We start from the raw sequence: 18916 nt of genomic DNA on the forward strand, positions 1-18916 counted from the left end.
CCTGTCCAAAATATGAAAAAGTTGTCAACTGATAAATGGTTTATCATAATATCAGAAGTATTTTTTCTGTTGACTAATTTTTTATATATTTATAGGAATTGAGATAATTGAGCTCCAACTTGACAGTGTGGGAGTCTTTCAATAATTAAAATCTTCAATTTAAATCCAAATATTTTATTTTATCAAAAGCAGAACCCGAAAATAAAAAATCACAGCATTACCCGGAAATCGAAGCAGGAATACAAACAATTAAGTCAATAAAATTTCTTTAACAGTATCATCGAATTTCATGAAATTGAACAAATCCGAGACTCTTGTCTGGTTATAAATGGTTTTCACTCCACAACGGATCGATCCAATAAGCAGCATGATTTCTCCGAATCTCTCAGCTGCACGCTCGGGATCCTTATTCTTGGAATGCTCCATCAATTCTTCCATGCATTTTTGATAAAACCCGGCGAGTGCACCTTCTTGCCCAGCATAAATTGCTCGTTTTGAGCAGGACGCTGAAAAGGGTTTTTGAATACTTTCTGGAATTCAAAGTTACAATCTTACGAGTCAACAGCAGAATCGTTTTCAAAGCTGCACACTCTACTTCGTCAATTTCCAACTTTCGAAACGGATTTCCAACACAGTGGAGGAGTTCGGAGACAAAGTTTTGATGGAGTCTGAAATTTTTAGATGTTTTTAGCTTCCAGTTTCTATAATTACTCACTGTATCTTCACTTTCATACTCTCCGCAAACCCGATATTGTCCACTGGGAGTCCAAAAAAGTAATCCGGGTGCATGAAGCTTCCATTTTGTAACAGCCAAATTCCCAGATCCGCTTCTTTCGACGTCTTCAATCCTTGATCAATCAGCATAAAAGCTAGATAGTATTCTGCGAGAACACTCTTTTTGGATTCAATATTAAGTTTTTTGAACAGCTTCAGACGATTACCCCATTCACTTGCTTGTTTGAGTGCTAGCTTCAACATTATGTTGACGTCAGCAGCTCTTGCACGTCGTCGGAATTTCACGAAATTCTGGAAGGCTAATTTTTAACGTTTTTTTGCCAGCTATACTTACCGAGCTATCTTTGTGAAAGGCTACATCAACTTGATGGTCTACAAAGTACTGCAGATGCTCCGAAAATTGAATTTTCTGGAAACTAGCCCACTCTTGAAGAAAGTTTTCTGATTCTGCTGAAAATTTTTTCAATAAAATACATCAATTCGAAACGGTTTCCTTACCATCAATAATAATGACATCCGGGCTTCTAGATTTCTCATCTCTTGATGTTTTTCGTGGACCAACAATGTCCCTTCTCTGGATAGCACTTGGCTGCATGCCAACTCGAAGACACTTTTGAAATCTACAGTATCGGCAAGCACATCGATACGCTAAAAATTTCAAATTGTTGCTGGTTACAAGGTGACGTGCATACTGTGTGAAATGAAGCAATTCTGATCCCGTAGACATCTATACTGCATTTTATTTACAATTGCCCGACGGAAGAATACAGTACATCCAAGGCAAGCGGATGCACCGTACCGCCGACTATTCACACGGTCCCCACAAACTTCACAGACTTCTGGTTTAAAATCAGATGTGGAAGCAGAAGAAGTAGAAGAGAGAAGAATCACATCTTCTGAATTGACAATAGGAATTTGGTTTTCGAACGGAGACATCTTTGTCTGAAAAGTTATTCCGTAAAAGAGAAAATAAACAAGAAAACTGAAGAAAAGTTTGGAAATCGAAAGGAAAAAAGAGTAGTCACAACTGGGTTAAAAAATTTGAGAATAAGAAAATTTCAATTTATATGAAACATCTCGTTCGAATCCCGAAATGATTTTCGTTAGTGGATTTAAGACAAAATGAGATCGAAACTTCCGTTGCTTTCATTCCTCAAAAAGAGGCGTGTTTTGTCTCTTGGATCTTTTCGTTTCTAGCCTGACTTGGACGAAATGAACTGCGCTGTGGAAAGCGACGTCGGAGATTCGTATCTAGATCCTCGTATCCAAAAACGGTGCGAAATCTAAAGAAAAGTTCAAGAAGTCAGAACATTAGGCATCATTTTTTAAAAATAGGAAATATTAATTTGGGTGATGGTGCAGAACTTTTTGATCATGTAAGTTTATAGGAAAAGTAAAATAGAGAAAATGTTCTCAAAACATATCAGAGCAGCCTAAGCGCCTCCCAACTTTTGGGAATTATCTACTAATTCATCAAGTGGTATTGAGAAAAAAAAACACATGCCGGCAGATGCTCAAATAAAATTGAATGTGAAACTGTCTAGAGGGAAACCAAAGAATGCGAAACCCCACTTTAGTTTTGTTTGACAGAAATTGTGAGATCAAAGTTTGAATCTAATTTTTTGTTTTTTTTTATCTCGATTCCTGTGAAAGATATCAAAAATGTTTCAACTGACAAAACTTTTCTGACATTATGATAAACCATTTATGAGTTGACAAAAATTTTATATCTTTGACGGGAACCGAGAAAAATTGGATCAAACGAAAAAGTTTGGGAGCTTTTCTATAACAGGTTTTACGGTACATATTTTATAAACCAACAAAACTTGCCCTGTTTTGTGAGAGAATAGATATCATCAGGATTTAGAAAAAAAAATCAAATGCTTCAAGCTTTTTTGAAGATATAAAACTGATAAAAATAAATCAGAAAATGTTTTTCTTTAAAAAAACAACTGAACTAGAAATCAAATTCAAACACTTCCTCAAAGACCAGAAAGCATAATCGAACCATACCATAAACCATGTGAAAGTAGACTCTACACAATTTAGGAACTCAAAAACCAAAACACAACTACAATGGTTTTTAACTTTTTGAATTGTGCTAACTTTTAACATCAAATATATTAGAACCAATAAAAACCTGAAGCAACAAAAAGACATCCAAGCAAAAATCGGATACCGAGGATGTCTCCGATGAACGAACGGAGATGCATCACGCGCTTTGAAAGAGGAAACGAGGCAAAATTCAATCTAATTTACGATATGTTTGGGAAGGAGTACGGTAGTCAGCAAGTTTGGTATGTAGTCTGGCGTATGTGTGACGTAGTGGTCTTGATGTTTTTAGGAATTCGAAAGTCCGGAAAAGATCTGTAGCTGATGTATACGTTTCTTTTTGTTTTTAGAAAAATGGTAGTGAGGGAACAATTTGTGTAGAGACTTTCAGAGCGAATGATTCATCGAACAAATGTTTCTAGAAAGTGGGGGAACAGAAAAAAGAGTATGATGCATTTATTGGATTATTTTTATTTGGACTATCTTATCCGGATTCCAAAAAACTAGCGATGGAGTTGAATAAGTTGTCCGCCGGTTTAAAAAATGTGCAAAATGCAAAAATTACGATAAAATGAAGAACGTCTACTGGAGGTATTTCTTAGTATAACTGGAATGTTTCAAAATCATTCGAATTGTCCTATTCTTAATTTTGATATAGGAAGTTAAACGTTTTGATCAAAATATAATGAAAAGTTATGAGATTGACAAGCACTATGACCTTTTAAAACGGGTTACGGTTCAAAATGATTAACTAACAACCTTACCTAGCTTACAAAGACCTTATAGTTTTGAGTAGAAAAAACGCCTACTGAAGGTATACTGTATGTGTAACTGGGATCTTTGAGCATTTATCGAATATTCATACTTAATTTTGAGCAAGTGCTGAATCTCAAATATCAAATATCAAACAGGGACAGTAAAAGTTACTTTTTGAAACCCCTGTAAGAATTTGACGGAGGATTGATTTTTCAACTGATATGTATCAAACAACAGGCTGCTTTAATGAAGTGGTATTATGTAGTGAGACTGAGCAGAACACAGAAAAACCAACACACAAATAATGGTTTTTCGTTTGTGTTTTTGATGATGCTAATAATGTTTTTTTCTCCACTTCTTGAGTCTTTCAAAAAAAAAACGTAATAGTCTTCCGGTAGAAGGTCTGCGGCTCATTTAAAAGTAACCTGATGGTAAGGTCAAAAGTTCCAATCTCAAAAATCGAAATGACCAAAAAAGCGTGCATGGCTGTTCCGCTGGAAAGCAGATTTGTGGTGTCTTAGGAATCTCGGAGATGGTTATCTGGAATCTGCATCGCTCCAGGTGTCGCTTTTTGAAGAAGTCCTTTTGGAACGGATGTTTAACGTCGCAGAAATCTTTTCGAAGACAGAGTGTTTAGTTTGATCGGAAAACTGATTTTTTGAATATGTGCTTTTTTGAAGAAAAAAATCGTTTGAGCAAACTACATTCATACCAATTCAGATGTTAGTAAATCGATGGAGGGGCACGAACAGATGGGATAGCAATTCTCTTGGAGTTTTATCATAAGAACATATAAGATCTAGAGAATCACAAACTATGGGAATTGGTATTAAGAAGATCATATTGAGACCAATAAACCAGATCAAGAAAAAAAACACAGACACACACCTTTCCCATAACTAAAACAAACTACAAATTCGTAGACACTGTCTGTTCGGTCTTCTCTCCAATTCCCCTTGAAAAAAGTTGCTAATAAAACAAACAGTCATTTTTTGTCCCGCCTCGTTCCACACAACTCCCAGGCAATGCTCGTTCGGTGAGCGCGGACTTTGTCTGGACTCGGTGATGGGGGAGAGCCACCGGGATGGGGTGGGTGCAAAGTACGCGATCGTTTCTTTGGATTCTTGGTTTTTTGAACACTTCGACTATCATCATCGGCTCGATAAGCTATCATATCGAGTTTATAGTGACGAGAGAAGGCTCGAGTGTAGCAATATAGATCTAAGAGTGGAGATCAAAAATGAAGGAGAGGCTCTTATTTGATCAGAGAGTGCCAAAAAATCAGTTGTTCGCAAACTATTTTGTTGTTCGTGCGAGGGAACTTTACGGGGAAGTTTTTTCTTGAATGAACACTTGAACTATGTAGGTACGGTACACTGAAAAACGATGTGATGTTTTGTTTTTTAATGGGAAATGTCTGATTTTAGAGATACGGAAATGAGGTGAATTTGCGCGATCCTTTTGAAATTAAAAAAAAAAACTAAGAGTTTTCAAAAAATTTTGGGATTGCAAAGTTTTCCATTTAAGTCTACTTTACACCTTCCAAAATTTTTTAGTGGTTGGACACTTGACAGCCGAGCTCCAGGTTCCTCAAAATTATCAATATCAACTGAAATTTTTTTTGTTTACAGTAAAACCTGTAATAGAAGGGCCCTCACACTGTCAATTTTGAAATTAATAATTTCTGGAAATTACAAGGCTCTAAATTCAGTTTTTGGGATATTCAGCTTCCAATTGGTTTCATCTATCATGACAAGGGACGACTCCTGAGTACTGTATTATGCAGAATTAAAACCGCTCAAATTTAAAAACTATATTCAGCTCATTTCTCTTCGTGATGTTAATTTCTGACTATTAGACAAATGAATCACGAAGAAAGTTAAAAACGCATTATTGCGAACACGCGTTCGCACTTTCAGAACTCAAGGGATCTAATCAACTCTACAGGAACAGGCTGGAAGTTGTGCAAGAATGAGCTGAAAATGCTGAAAAATGATAGACACCTTTTATCTCAATGTCTCGACGGTGACAATGAAATGTAAGAGGGTATAAAATGAGATACCACAGAAACGCTGTTCTAAAATATTTGTTCTGAATTTTGAATTGTTATGTCTACGAAACTGTCTAACTACTCATCGGATGACCGCGTTGTTGGTACCATTGTTTCAACGGTATGCTAAATTTTAGAGTTAGCAAAAAATTATTGTACTCTAATTCCTAATTAGGGCACATTAAAAAAAAGCTTTTTTAAAGTTATCGATATCAATGTATTCATTTTATGCTCTCTTAAATCTTGCCTGGAAAATTTTCCTTTTCTAGGAATGCCTACTTGGAGCTCTGTTGATTTTGCTGATTATCTTTGGTTGTTTCAAAATCCCGTCAATGAAATCTCCATTTGGACACCTTACTATCAATCAGTGCACAGGACAGCTAATTGCGTGCCTGTCAAATGGGATTTTTTACTTTGTCGCATTTGTTGTGTAAGTTGACATTGGTTTGGGATATGAGACTACAAAAATTTCAGTGATTACCGTAGTATTATCACTTACTCTTTTGTAACTGGAAACATTTCTTTATGTTTGTTGGGAATCATCATTGTGTCCTACTTTCTTATGTCACTAAACAGACTTGTTGCTATCACCCTACCTTTCCAATACCGGTGGTTGTTTGGAAAGAGATCCGTTCGTCTATTAGTGTTTTCAAATTGGATGATACCACTTCTTATCAGTGCTTATCTTATGATTATTAGTAAGTTAAAAATAACTGAACAGCTTCAAAATAATTTTTACAGAAGATTGTAAGTTTGAATTTGACCATTATGGTTGGACTTTTTCCACTAATCAGAATCGCGAGGTACTGCTAATCTTTTTTTTTCGAACTTTTCTTAAAATCCCTCGTTCAGCTCTGTGGCCCGTCTCTTCGTTTATATCTGACTCTAAGTCAGATGCCTGTTACAGTTCTTACAGTATTCTGTGATTTCATAACTCTATTAATTTTGGTGATCGGTAGAAAGCGAATTTTTCAATCCAAGTCAGCTGAAATAAAACGGAGGGAGATGAATTTCGCGAGACAAGTGCTTGCACAAGGCGTTGTCTTGTTGGCTCATAGTTTTTGGTATAACCAGGGAAGAAATCTGATTCCGGGATTCACTGAAGTCTGGCGAATCTTTTTGACATCCACTTTTTCGTCTAATCTACTGCATGTGTTTGATGCGTAAGTTTAAACTTTTGAAGGTATTAAACAGATGCTTTTTCAGAACGGTGGTGTTCACTTGCAACTTTGAATTCAAAAATTGGCTTTTTGGCGAAAAGAAGAAGCAGACGACTTTGCTCCTAGTTTCCACGATTCAGGGAAGAATTCAGGGAAGTCATTGATTGTTTTTTTTTGAATTTTTAAAAAATAAATCTAACTTTATTACTCTACTGTGTTGTAATAACGGTCGAGATGTAGCTCACAATCAGGTATAATAAAGAATTCAGAAATTACAAAAAATTAGTCCATTGGTTTTCCATCCTCATCAATTTTGGTACCTTTGGCAGCCAAGTCAAGTCCAAGCGAGTCGACGACATACTTCAAATCGATCAATTCCAATTCCTCCAAAAGTTCCTGCTTCTTCTCGTTTCGGATAGCCAACAACTCATTCTTGGCTGCAATCACTTGCTCGGCAACGTACTTATCATTCATGCTGACGACATCGCGCATCCGTTGGATGACCTCGTGCTTCAGCTTGATGAGCTCATCAGATTTCTCCTGAGCATCCTTCTCCTGACCCGTTGCCTTATCGCTAGCCTTCAGAATTTCCTCTCCCAGTTTGCACAAGTTGGCGACAACGACGTCTTTCTTTTTCTCCGCTTCCTTCACTTCGTTTTCAGCTTGTTCCTTGGCAACTTCCGTAAAGTCTGGAAAATCATTTTCTTTTTCAAGTTTCTATAACAACTCACAGGTGTCCGACTGAAGAATGGATTGCTGAAGCTTGAGCAGAACGTCTTTGTCTTCTACCGACATGTTTGGAGCTGAAGAATGGAACGATTTTTGAACCTACAAAAACAAATAGATCTTACCAGCTTGCTTGAAAAGATCTTCAATCTGGCACAGGAAGTAGGGGATTGGGAGCGCGCGTTCCGGATCAAAAACCGGGTTTCTCGAAACACGGATGTTCATCTGAAAAGTGGGAAACGTGTTAATTGAGACTTTCTCAAAAAAGAAAGACAAAAAAAGGTATAGAATTGGTCTGCAGTACCAATGATTATAAAACAACAAAAGAGCGCATTGTATTTTCAGAAGATTTTTTTAAAAAGTGTAACAAAAGAGAAACAATCGAAGATGTAAGGAACGTTTGGGATAAAAAAAAAGAACAATTTAGCAGAGAATATCGAGATAAACCAAACTTCAATCCGACGCTTTTTCCAATTCAAATTGGAGGTTCTTAATTTTCATGTGGAGCTCGGCTATCGCAGCATGATGGTCTTGCTCACTCTGCTTCAGGGATACCTCATGCCAATAGATTGTGGTATTATTCTTCTCGTTGAGCTGCTTTCTTTTCTCATTAACTTCTCTGATCTGGGCTTCAAGACTACGCAGCTCAGCTTGTTTCTCTTTGAAAACCTTCTGATAGTCCACAGCCTTTCCGGAGTGGGATGCCGACTGTTTTCCCTCCTGAGTTTGAAGTTTTTTTAAAGCTTCCAGTTGGTGAGAAACAATATCCACATATTCGCTCAATTGCGCAACTTGTTGCTCTGCTGCTCTCTGAGTTTTGCGAGTACTATCTTAAACATTCCAGATTTATTATTTTTTTTTTTGAAAATATTGTCAAACTCACGAATATTTGAGCTGATAACGCTATTCTTGAGCTGGATGAAGAGATCCATCTGCTCCTGGGTGGCGTTCGGAGCTGAAAATGGAGTTTTAAAAATATTTTCGAAGAAAGGAGAGTTCATCAACTAACATGGACCCAGCTATCAATTAAAAGAATTACAATGGGGCTCCACGAATTTTAATAGTAGCAGCTTGTTCAGGTAGGAGTCCTACCATAGGATCATGAATAATCTTGTTTTCTTGTTGTCTCAAAAATACCCAAATAAAGTTCTAAAGTGTACCAAAAACTATACATTTTTGTATAGGATGCCCAAAAAATCGGAGGCCATTGAAAAAAAAATCGGAGACCGGTAAAAAATCAGGGACCCAAAACTTGGGACAAAAATAACCGACAAAGGCCAGACTAAGAATCCCAAACAAACTTATCGGGTCTGAATTTGTACTTCAGAATTTGAAAAATTATGGGCCTCTGATTTTTTACGGGCCTCCGATTTTTTACAATGGCTTTCGATTTTTATGAGCTTCCAATTCCAGTAGACCAGAAGACCCCAAAACTTACATACCAATCTTCTCGAAATTCTCCGTCAATAACTTCAAATAGTGGTCAATTGGTTGAGGAGATTCTGCTTTGAAAACGATACTTTCATCGGTAGCCATGGCAATCTGAAAATCAAGAGAATTAAACTCACAAGGAGCTTTAAAAAATTGGAAAAAATAACATTGATTAGTCATCTTTATGGTTCTGACGGCAGATGTTTCATACTGAAATCAGATACCCACTAACAAAAAAGGAAAGAATGCCTTCAGTCTGGTAAGTGCGCGCGAAAGTTATGATTTACAATCCTGGCATCGCCAGATGTTCGCGCCTTTCAACAGAAAGACGAAGGAGAAGCCGAGGCACGTGACATGTGTTGATTTATGGATAGTGTCTGCGATGCTAATTAGAGACAAGGTCATTGGAGAGCGAGATTGTTTTTGAGATTTTGATGTTGCGAAATCTGATTAAGGTATTATATGGATTTGACCAGACAGAAGGATGAAAAATTACAAATCAATGGGAAAAAATTCATTTTTAGATAAAATGGAACAACTAGCAAATAAAACAGTTAAGGGGAAATCGAGGAAATGATACTGTCCAGACAGGTGGACAGAACTATGAAGGATGTGATGACATAAATGATAAGGGAACACCGGCATGTGCATCCAATTAAGTCGATGAACTACGAATTGCAATTAGGTTCAGCATAATTGACTCTCGAAGCCAACACGTTCTCCAAATTGTCTAGCATAGCCGATATGTCTACCTCGTTTTTCATCTTGGAAACTTTAGCTTCATATTCCGCTTGAAGGAAACGAGTGGAAGCTGAAAACGAATAATGTTTTAGTGTGAAGGTATTAGTAAAATTAATTTATATGCAACATTTCCTCTTCAAAACTAAGTTTTTTTTTCCAAAATTAAAAAAAAAGACCCACCAGCAGTTGCTGAGATCACCAATTTATGCAACTCCGCCAGTTGGGCCTGCTGCTCGTCAGTGATTTTCGGAGCTGAAAATTATCAATTGATAAAGCGTATTCATAAAACTAGAACATTACCAATAATCTTGACGTACTTTGTGATTTCTCCCAGGAAAAAAGCGGCTGGTTGAGAATGAGGGATGTTGGTTGGCTGATTCTGGGCAATAGTCTCCCGAGATTCAACTTCCATTGACAAGCAGGCGAGTTCGTTTTCATAAGTCGATTGCAGACGACGATTGGATACTAAATGAATTCAATTATTTTCTGTTTGAGATTTTTCAAAACCCACGGTAATTAGCTACAATAACGCCTTGTTGCAGTTCCCCCAAGTGAGCTAGTTGTGGTCCAGTGATGTTAGGAACTTAAAAGGTTAAGTAGCTTCTTGTGATTTTAGCTCTAAAAAATACCTATTTCCAAGACCAAGCTCGTGATCTTTCCCAATCCAATGGCTGCCGACGGTACATTTTGAGCAGAGGAGTTCATTTAGTTACCAGCGGGTTTAATTCCTGAAACGTTCCTTATCAATCATCAAGAAGTCGTTGAAGATAACGAAAAAAATGAGAAAAAAAACCAAAATGAAACTGTTTTAAATGCTTTTACACCATTACCATTTTAGAGTCTCTTCCAAACAACACTATTTCGTTTGGAAGAATTCGGTATACCGGGGAAAAAGTGGTAAATGACCTCTTTCTATTTGTTTTTGACTGATTGCTTGAGGAGAAAACGATGAAGAATAATGTGAGAATGGCACACGGCGACACACGAATGGTGCAAAAGTGAATGAGACAATGAGAGGGAAATGTTGATTCAGTATTAGGAAAATTCGAAAAGAAGAGTACTGTAGTCGCTCGCAGATATTTTGCAGCAGACTATAGTTTTGGCTGTGTATTGTTAAGAAAAAAAGGAGGATAACAACAGAAGTATATTGCAAATGGCTATTTTCTATCAGTAGATGGTTCGTCTGACCTACTCTTCAAATGAATCATAATCAGAGTATGTGAGATAATGTTTCTGGCATCAAAACCACTTTTATAATTTCGTAACAAGGGAAAACAGAAATCATGAGATGCATTTTTTATTTTATGGAAAATAAAGAAATTTTGAAGTCATGCAAGTCATCGGGCGAAACAGATTAAATGTAGTTCAGATTGATGTTGACTGCCTAATGTCCCATACGTCTCTGTGCAAGAGTGCTCCACTCCTCGAACTTTTCTGGTACTATAAAAAAATTATGAAATTCGGTTATTAAAAATTATAATATAACAAGTAGTGAATTTCAAAAGTTTTAATTTTCACATCAAAGTACTGAAAATTCAAAAAATTTTGTGAGCCACGTGAATCTTTTGAATCTCCCAAAAGATGGACCGTTAAGTTTTTGGGAGCAACGTGTTTTTTCAACAAAAATAACAGAAATATTAACACTTTCTGAATATTTTTCCCAAAATTAAAACTTTTGAAAATCACTACTTGTTATATTACCATCCTTCACGAAGAGCAGTTCAAATTTTACAGTTTGCAGAGCTAGATTTTCAGACACGTTTCCTGAAACTGATGGGATATTTGAAAGTCGAAGTGTATCTTAATCTAACCAGTTGCCTCGGCCGCTTCGATGATTGCCAAGTATCTCAAAACGGTCGCTTGGTGTTCCTTGTCGCGAAGCACAACATTTTTATAGTTCGAAATAGCCCACTTGAGCCAACTGATGAACAAGGGAACCTGACGACCTTTGTCTGAATTAAAAATTATATAAGTTTCGAGAAGTCGCACATACCATCGAGCGCCTCACGTAGCTCGTTACTCATCCGGTTGACCTGGATTTCCTGACGGAGAGTTAGTGGGACTGAAGTTGGAATTTATAGCATAATCAAGGGAGAAATAATGTACCATGCTTTTTATAGGTTTTCACCATTTTGGTGAAACCAAGAATTCTTCTATCGGGAGCACCATTATTCTGTTGCATTTCGAAAAAACGTGGACGGGGATAATCTAGAAATTTGAAATTTTAAGCATCTGAAAACATTAGAAAGCGTTGTTGGTTTGAGGTTGCTCTCAAACTTTCTTCTAGGACGAGAAACCGTAGAATCACTAAAATTTGCACGGTCCAATGAGAGAATAAAAATTTATCGTAATCTGAGAAAAAAAAAAAAATTTATCTTAAAAGACCAAGAACGAACAACCGTATTCTTTGAGCCTATTTTAATTATTATTTTTTTCCCAATCTTCTTGATTTTTTGACGATTTTCATCGTTTTCGCAATGATTTTCATTATATTAGTTCTTTTTTTTAATTTTTATCGCAAAATCGAGCTCAAAAGATATACGGTAGTTCGCTCTTGCGCCTTTAAGAAAAATATAACGAGATATCAGATCTTTATCATTTTTTTCTCTGATAACAATAATATAAAAACGCGAAACAACATTGCAAACACTTCAGAGATGATTTGAAACGCAGAAGAACGATTTTAGTGACTCATTGGTCCTTTCTCTCGTTCTCTGTCTCAATCTATCGATGAGTGTTATGCATCAATGTCTTTTTTTTCGAAAAAATTGTTCCTGTATTTGTGGTAAACAATAGAAAAACATATTCATCTCAATCTAACGATCAGAACCATGGAATATTGAATTTTCGAAACAACCATGCAGCAAGAAATTTTCACACATATATATGTTTTCTCGAATCTCCAAAGTCTGCAGACCATCTGTGTTAACAGAAATCGATTTTACAATGGAGGAATTGTCCCGGAAGTTTCGAAATATTTATTGACCAGCCCGGTAGCTGGTGCGCCTGAGGCGGGATTCAATCTGCTTTTTACCTGTTCACCACTTTGCTACCTCACTTTTCGCTTTCGCTTTCTCGAAAGGTAGAACATCTATGTATTTATTGATAACACAATGAATTTCAGCATCATAACCCGTTTTTATACAACCACACAGAAAAATAAATGACTGATTCAAGTATAACAACCACTATCCTTTGACCACTTTGGATTTGAATGATAATGAAAAGTGATCGGATTCATTGCAGGACCAGATTTATAGTCGGCGTTGGAGTGCACACACGGCAGGTCGGTTCGCTGTGGGATCTGCAAAAATGATTGGGGTTGAAAATTTCAATTGAAAGGAGACACTTACCAGACATCCTTCACCGTTGGGACAGGTGTTATCCAGAGACCGATAGTACTTTTCAAAATAACATCGGAACATAATTGGAAAGTAGTAAGAATGTGTTGGAAGCTTGGATGTGACTTTTCTAAAGCTCTTAGAATTGAGCAACCTAGAAAAATTTTGAAATCAATCCACGATTCTTGTGCTCCTTACTTTTTCAATTCTCTCTGAACTGGTTCCATCACAGACTCGTTCAATTTCAAATGCTCATGAATTGAGAACGATTTCATCTCGTAAGTAATCGGGTCCTGTCCATTGGTATCTACTGGTCTCTGCATATGAATCAAAAAGTTGTGATCTACAACACGCATGTTTTTGTCAGGAACGTAAAACGAACGGTGTATCCACATGGAATTCAAGTCAGGTGGCCTTGCTACTGTTTTTCCAGTATCTTCGGTATTTGCAAACCACGGATGACAAAATTGCTCAACCAGGTCGACATTTTCGAAATTGTGTTTATTGTGTAGCATAATTTCTCGTTTTGGGTATTGAAAAGTGAGAATATCTGGATAAAAATAATAGAGGGATGAGAATTCGTCGTAGTAGGAATTGTAGCCACGTGGAATCAGAACGTCATCCAGATCCACAAAAGTGATAAACGACGCTACTTCCTTATATTGCAGCAAACAATCCGTGGTTGCCCCTGCTTGATTTCTCCACTCTACATTTGAATTTGGCTCTGGCGAATCAAGACTACTGTTTTGGAATCTGTACCTCATCCAGAAATCAACAGTGACGTATCCCAATTTTTCATATTCCTTAACTAAATTGAAGTAAGATTCTAGCATACTTGTGACATAAAGATGGAGATGACCGCCGAAATGATGGGCAATGAGAGCATGAACAACGAATATTTGCCACTGTTCCGCCACGAATTGAGGAGAGATACAGACTGGGGCGGGAGCTGATGTACGGGAAAGTCGAAATGGTGTCTGAAACAGTTATATTCAATTTGACCGAAATTGTTTCATGTTGAAAGTACCACGTTTCGTAATGACGAGACAGTATTTCCTCTGATAGAAGACCACCGATACCGTTAACTTTGAGCTCAATTATCTCGATTTCCGAGAAAGATATTAAACTTTTTTCAACTAATGAAATATTGGTGATATTATGATAAACAGTTTATCAGTTGACGGTATTTTGGTATCTTTCACAGGAATCGAGATAATCGAGTCAGAGGAAAAGCGGTAGTAGAAAGTATCAAACTTCGAAAGTGTTATTATGGTAACTTTGTTTCATAGATCAGTTTAAAATATTTTTTACAGAAAATGCAATTTTTGGAATATGAGTGATCCTTCTAATACACAAGTCGGAAAGATGAGATGTGTTCATTCGTTTATTTAAGTACACACCTTCCTTGTTGGAAACAAGAAAATTTCAAATAACTCACCTTTAGTTTTGCTGTACTATCCACAATTTTTAGCTTTTCCATTTTTGGAATTCCAGTAGCATGAGCAACGACATTGACGTAGACACAATTAGCATATGATTCTCTTTACAATGTAATATAGCTACTTTTTATTTTTTTTGCCAATACTCACTTCAAAATTTTAGGCACAACTGCAACAGATTCTCCTGTCCCATTTTTAGCTACCAACTCTACTTTATACTTTGTGATATCTCTCATAGTGTTGCGGTTCACTAGTAAAACCATTGCTATTGCATTTTCTCCGAGCTATTTTGATTTTGGATAGTAATATGTGTTAATGATATATGCATCTGTTTTGGTTTTCGGATCTCCAAAAATGGTTTCAGCTATTTTCTTTTTCCAAGAGACAAAAATTATTAGATATTGGTCACCGTTTTCCAATAGGGGTGGAATCACAAAACAACCCAAGATATATATTGTAATTAAAAACAAAAGAAATATCAGTTTCTGCAAAGTCGGGTTTTAATTAGAGAACAAAAATCCACTAGTAGCTTACTAATGTTTTCAACTCCATTAGTAAAATGCAAGCTTTAATGAATAGGTATTAAAAAAAAATAAAAGTAGAACGTGCAAATATCGGATTTCCTTTAATAAAGTCCCATGGGCTTCTAATTTTCAGCCTTTTTCTGAGCGTGGAGTAATGTTAGAGAAAGGGCTCAAATTAGACTTAACAGAAGATACCAGAAAATTGGACAAAAAAGATGTCTGCAACAGCCGAAAAGGAAACTGCCCAGTCAGGGTGGGCTTCTATTAGAGGAAATACGGTATCTAACACTGAAATCGTGTACAAAGGATCAATAAAATTTTTGAGAAGATAGAAGAAAAAAGAAAAATGACAGGGAAGCTTAGAAACATTTGATGGCATGGTTAGATATCTTGCGAGATACATAGCAAGAACCAAAACACGTGCGGGGTTGCTTCGAGAAAAAAAAAAGATTATGTACTCCTTGGTAACTTCATCGGATTCACAGGAAGCTGATTTTCCACAAATGTATTTAACTCAAAATACAAAAAAAAAAACGTTTCATTTCGTAAAGTAATTCCGTCACAATAACATGATGTTGACGAATCCCATTCATTTCCTCTCTTCGTTAGCTTTTGGTAATTAAAAATTTACAGTTCATTCAAACGGCAAAAAAGCATGGAAAATTCGGCTCTTTATGGTTGAACGGGAGTTTAAATATTAGACGGGGGTTTTCAAAAGGTGTCAGGAACATGTTTGGGGCAGTCCCCAAAATGTTCCAAAGTGCTACATTTTCTTGTTTTTTTTTTGCTTATTTCAGTTGATTTATTCGTTTTTCAAATCACTTTTTTCGTTTTCTGTCTTCTTTCATGTTTAAAAGTTTTGCACCACCCTTCCTTCTCCCAGGCACAATGTTTCTTTCTGGAGCTTCATCTGGACGGTTCTTCTTTACACCCTTTCAAACTACTTATTTGGTCCTTTCATTGTTGGTTTGTAGGAGATATGCAACGTCATCTGGAGGGAAACAGTTCAACATTGTAGATGAGATAAAATCTGGACTGAAAAAATACTCTGAGTCGCGGCCAGATGGATTTTGGAGGCATGGTATCCACAAGTTACTTGAACGTTGTCAGCATGTCATGGACCACGACGGTGCATACTGTCAATCTTGGATTGGATATATTAAACCATTCACATACAAATTAAAAAATGGACAGTTACATTCCTTCCAACCTAATAGTTCACTTAATAGTCCAACCTAATAGTTGCTTATACTGTATTGTGTGGTTGTTGAGGAAATAGTGAAGTTCCGAAGAACAAGTATCCTTTTAACTCAATTTTTATTGTTAGGGTTTTTGCATATACAGTATCGGTCAATATTAGATATACAAAAACGTATTTTCCAATTGATTTTTAGCCATATTGACCATTTTCAGGAGTCCGGAGCTTGTCAATTTACCGAACGCTTTTCAAATTTTGGAGAGCTCAAAACAGACCCATACAGAAAACTTTGCATTCACTGATTTTTTAAGAGTTCCTAGTTTTCCGGCAACTTCCCGATTTCCGAAAGATACCTGATTTTTGGCCCTTTTTGTAGTGAATAGGTGAAAAAAAAATAGAGATCGGCGAATAGCTGAAAAACTAGGAATTCTCAAAAATTCTGTGAATGCACATTTTTCTATCGGCTCTTTCCGGGAAGAGCGGTCCCAAAGCAAGACCGCCGGTCCCAACGAACACAGCGTTCCCATTGGTCCGTTAACGGTGTCATTGATCCGACAACGGTCCCAACTTTCCGACGCCGGTCCCAAGGGTACGACAACGGTCCACTTGGTAGAGCCGGAGAAACCTTTTTGTTTCGTGGAAAAAATCGGATAAGCTGTCTCAACGATGCAAATTTCCGCCCGAGCGCTGCATATTATCTATTCTCAAAAATCTGATGGGTATCGTTTTGCTTTCTATATAGTTTCATCCCTAGAATCTCGTCCATTATCTAGCAAGTGCATCTGGTAGACGTCGAACGTGAATTTTCCGCTGCAATGTAAATACGGTAGAAAGGTAAAAAGATTTTATGGAAATGAAGGAAGAGAAGCACCCGTAAAAACTAAAACCAGTAAAAATAATCCAGAGATAGTTGGCAATAGAATTATTGGATTACAAGTGAAGAGTTAAGTATAGCAACCAATCTCCTTTGACCATGTAGGATTTATGTGGTAGTGGTAGGTGATGGGTTCCATTGGTGGGCCTGATTTATAGGTAGCGTCGGAGTGGATACATTTAAGATCAGATCGCTGGGGAATCTGTAAAAAACCAATACAAAACAAAGTTTTATGGCTTTCAAAGTTTGCTAATTCCGGCATTTAAAAAACTCACCAAACATCCCTCACTGTTAGGACAAGTAGCCATGTATCCTTTCCGGAAATAACAACGGAAAAGAATAGGGAAATAATAAGAATGAGCTGGCAGACGTTCAGACATGCTTTTGATTGATTTTGACTTCATGAATCTGAAAAATTGGAAATGAATTTTTTGAGCAATTTATTGCCTAAAGATTGTCCTTGCTCTCTTAGAATTACCTTTCGAAATCCAATTGCACCGGCTCCAAAACAGAGCTATTCAGCTTCAAATCATTCATTATTTCATAATTGCTCATTCCAAAAGGCACCGAATCCTGACCATCCGTATCAAACGGCTTTTGCATATGCAGTAAAAAGTTATTTCTGACAAGCAGCAGTTTTTTGTCAGGAACATTAAATGATCGATGGATCCACATTGAATTTAAGCTTGAAGGTCTTGCCACAATTTTTCCTGCATCTTCTCGATTCACGAACCAAGAGTGCCCGAAAATTTCATGGAAATTTATGTCGGAGATTTTCGGTTTGTTATGTAGCATCATTTCTCGTTTGGAGTACTGTAGAGTCAGAATGTTTGGATTCAAGAAAAAGAAGGATGAGAATTCGTCAAAGTAGGTGTTGAAGCCACGTGGAATGAGAATGTCATCTAGATCAAAAAATGTAACAAAGGAGGCTGCCTCTTTGTACTGTAGAAGGCAATCTGTGTGTGCTCCTGCTTGATTCCTCCATTCAACATTGGAATTAGGTTCCGTGGAATTCAGAGTTGAATTGAGTTTGCTTTCGAATTTCATTCTCATCCAATAATCGATAGTAACGTATCCTTGCTTCTCATACTCTTTCACCAAATCAAAATAACTTTCTAAAATACTGGTTAGATAGAGATGGAGATGTCCTCCGAAATGTTTTGCAATGTGAGCATGAGCCACGAAAATTTGCCATTGCTCAGAAATAAATTGTGGTGAAAGACATATTATTACAGGTTCCGGAGCTGTTTTACGAGCATGACGAAATGGAATCTAAAAAGTTTAAATACAGATAAAGTAATGGGGATGAAATACTGACCTCCATTTTTGTGGCGCCAGAAGAAATTTCTAATTTCTTCAAATTAGGTAAGGTATTGGTAGTTGCCACAACATTGATATATGCACAATTTGAATAGGATTCTCTGAAAATTGAAGTTTTTTGATTTCAAAAAGTTAATAAACTTCATCCTTACATTTGTAATTTTGGCTCAACTGTGACTGTACCCCTTGCCTCGTTTGTCGCCACCAATTGCATTTTATATTTCGTGATATCTCTCATAGTATTCCGATTCATTAGCAATACAATTGCCAATGCATTTTCTCCAAAAGACTTGGATTTTGGATAGTAATAGGTGTTAATTATATAGGAATCAGTGTTGGTGATAGGGTCTCCAAATATTGTAGACGCGATATTGTTTTTCAAGGAGTCATATAGTATCAGATACTGATCTGCATCCTCCATGATAGTGGGAACTAAAAACACTGTGAAAAGGCAGATAGTGAAGACGATACTGGCAAAAATCCATTTCTGAAAACTTTGAATGAGCACCTAACTATGAAAAATTAATCAAAAACCTACCATTTGCTTTAAATCCAGCATCTTTGAAGCA

The 18916-nt window shown here is 36.8% G+C and overlaps 6 protein-coding genes across 6 annotated transcripts; 1 reads left to right on the forward strand and 5 right to left on the reverse strand.

Moving 5' to 3' along the window:
- Positions 1-249: 249 nt before the first annotated feature.
- Cbr-nhr-260 lies at positions 250-1671 on the reverse strand (the record flags this gene model as incomplete). The annotated part of the gene is made up of 6 exons (XM_002647458.1): positions 250-506; positions 556-668; positions 716-1026; positions 1070-1185; positions 1234-1383; positions 1428-1671. 6 exons carry the CDS (start codon positions 1669-1671, stop codon positions 250-252), a joined length of 1191 nt encoding a protein of 396 aa, XP_002647504.1.
- A 4254-nt stretch (positions 1672-5925) lies between these two features.
- On the forward strand, positions 5926-6917 carry CBG27359 (the record flags this gene model as incomplete). Its single annotated transcript, XM_045237206.1, has 5 exons — positions 5926-6023; positions 6068-6291; positions 6335-6396; positions 6446-6756; positions 6800-6917. The coding sequence occupies 5 exons, from the start codon at positions 5926-5928 to the stop codon at positions 6915-6917; spliced, it is 813 nt and encodes a 270-aa protein (XP_045098556.1).
- Positions 6918-7035: 118 nt separating this feature from the next.
- CBG27360 lies at positions 7036-7704 on the reverse strand (the record flags this gene model as incomplete). Its single annotated transcript, XM_045237207.1, has 3 exons — positions 7036-7442; positions 7485-7556; positions 7605-7704. The coding sequence occupies 3 exons, from the start codon at positions 7702-7704 to the stop codon at positions 7036-7038; spliced, it is 579 nt and encodes a 192-aa protein (XP_045098557.1).
- A 228-nt stretch (positions 7705-7932) lies between these two features.
- Positions 7933-9015, reverse strand: CBG27361 (the record flags this gene model as incomplete). Its single annotated transcript, XM_045237208.1, has 3 exons — positions 7933-8309; positions 8363-8434; positions 8922-9015. 3 exons carry the CDS (start codon positions 9013-9015, stop codon positions 7933-7935), a joined length of 543 nt encoding a protein of 180 aa, XP_045098558.1.
- A 563-nt stretch (positions 9016-9578) lies between these two features.
- On the reverse strand, positions 9579-11833 carry CBG27362 (the record flags this gene model as incomplete). The annotated part of the gene is made up of 6 exons (XM_045237209.1): positions 9579-9721; positions 9832-9903; positions 9952-10116; positions 11463-11603; positions 11645-11713; positions 11758-11833. The coding sequence occupies 6 exons, from the start codon at positions 11831-11833 to the stop codon at positions 9579-9581; spliced, it is 666 nt and encodes a 221-aa protein (XP_045098559.1).
- Positions 11834-12823: 990 nt separating this feature from the next.
- CBG06584 lies at positions 12824-18906 on the reverse strand (the record flags this gene model as incomplete). The annotated part of the gene is made up of 12 exons (XM_045237210.1): positions 12824-12955; positions 13005-13146; positions 13191-13969; positions 14431-14533; positions 14582-14694; positions 14722-14919; positions 17101-17229; positions 17303-17435; positions 17506-18299; positions 18346-18448; positions 18500-18834; positions 18886-18906. 12 exons carry the CDS (start codon positions 18904-18906, stop codon positions 12824-12826), a joined length of 2982 nt encoding a protein of 993 aa, XP_045100802.1.
- Positions 18907-18916: the final 10 nt, after the last annotated feature.

This window comes from Caenorhabditis briggsae (assembly GCF_000004555.2).
Source record: "Caenorhabditis briggsae complete genome, chrV, whole genome shotgun sequence".
NCBI lineage: Eukaryota > Metazoa > Nematoda > Chromadorea > Rhabditida > Rhabditidae > Caenorhabditis > Caenorhabditis briggsae.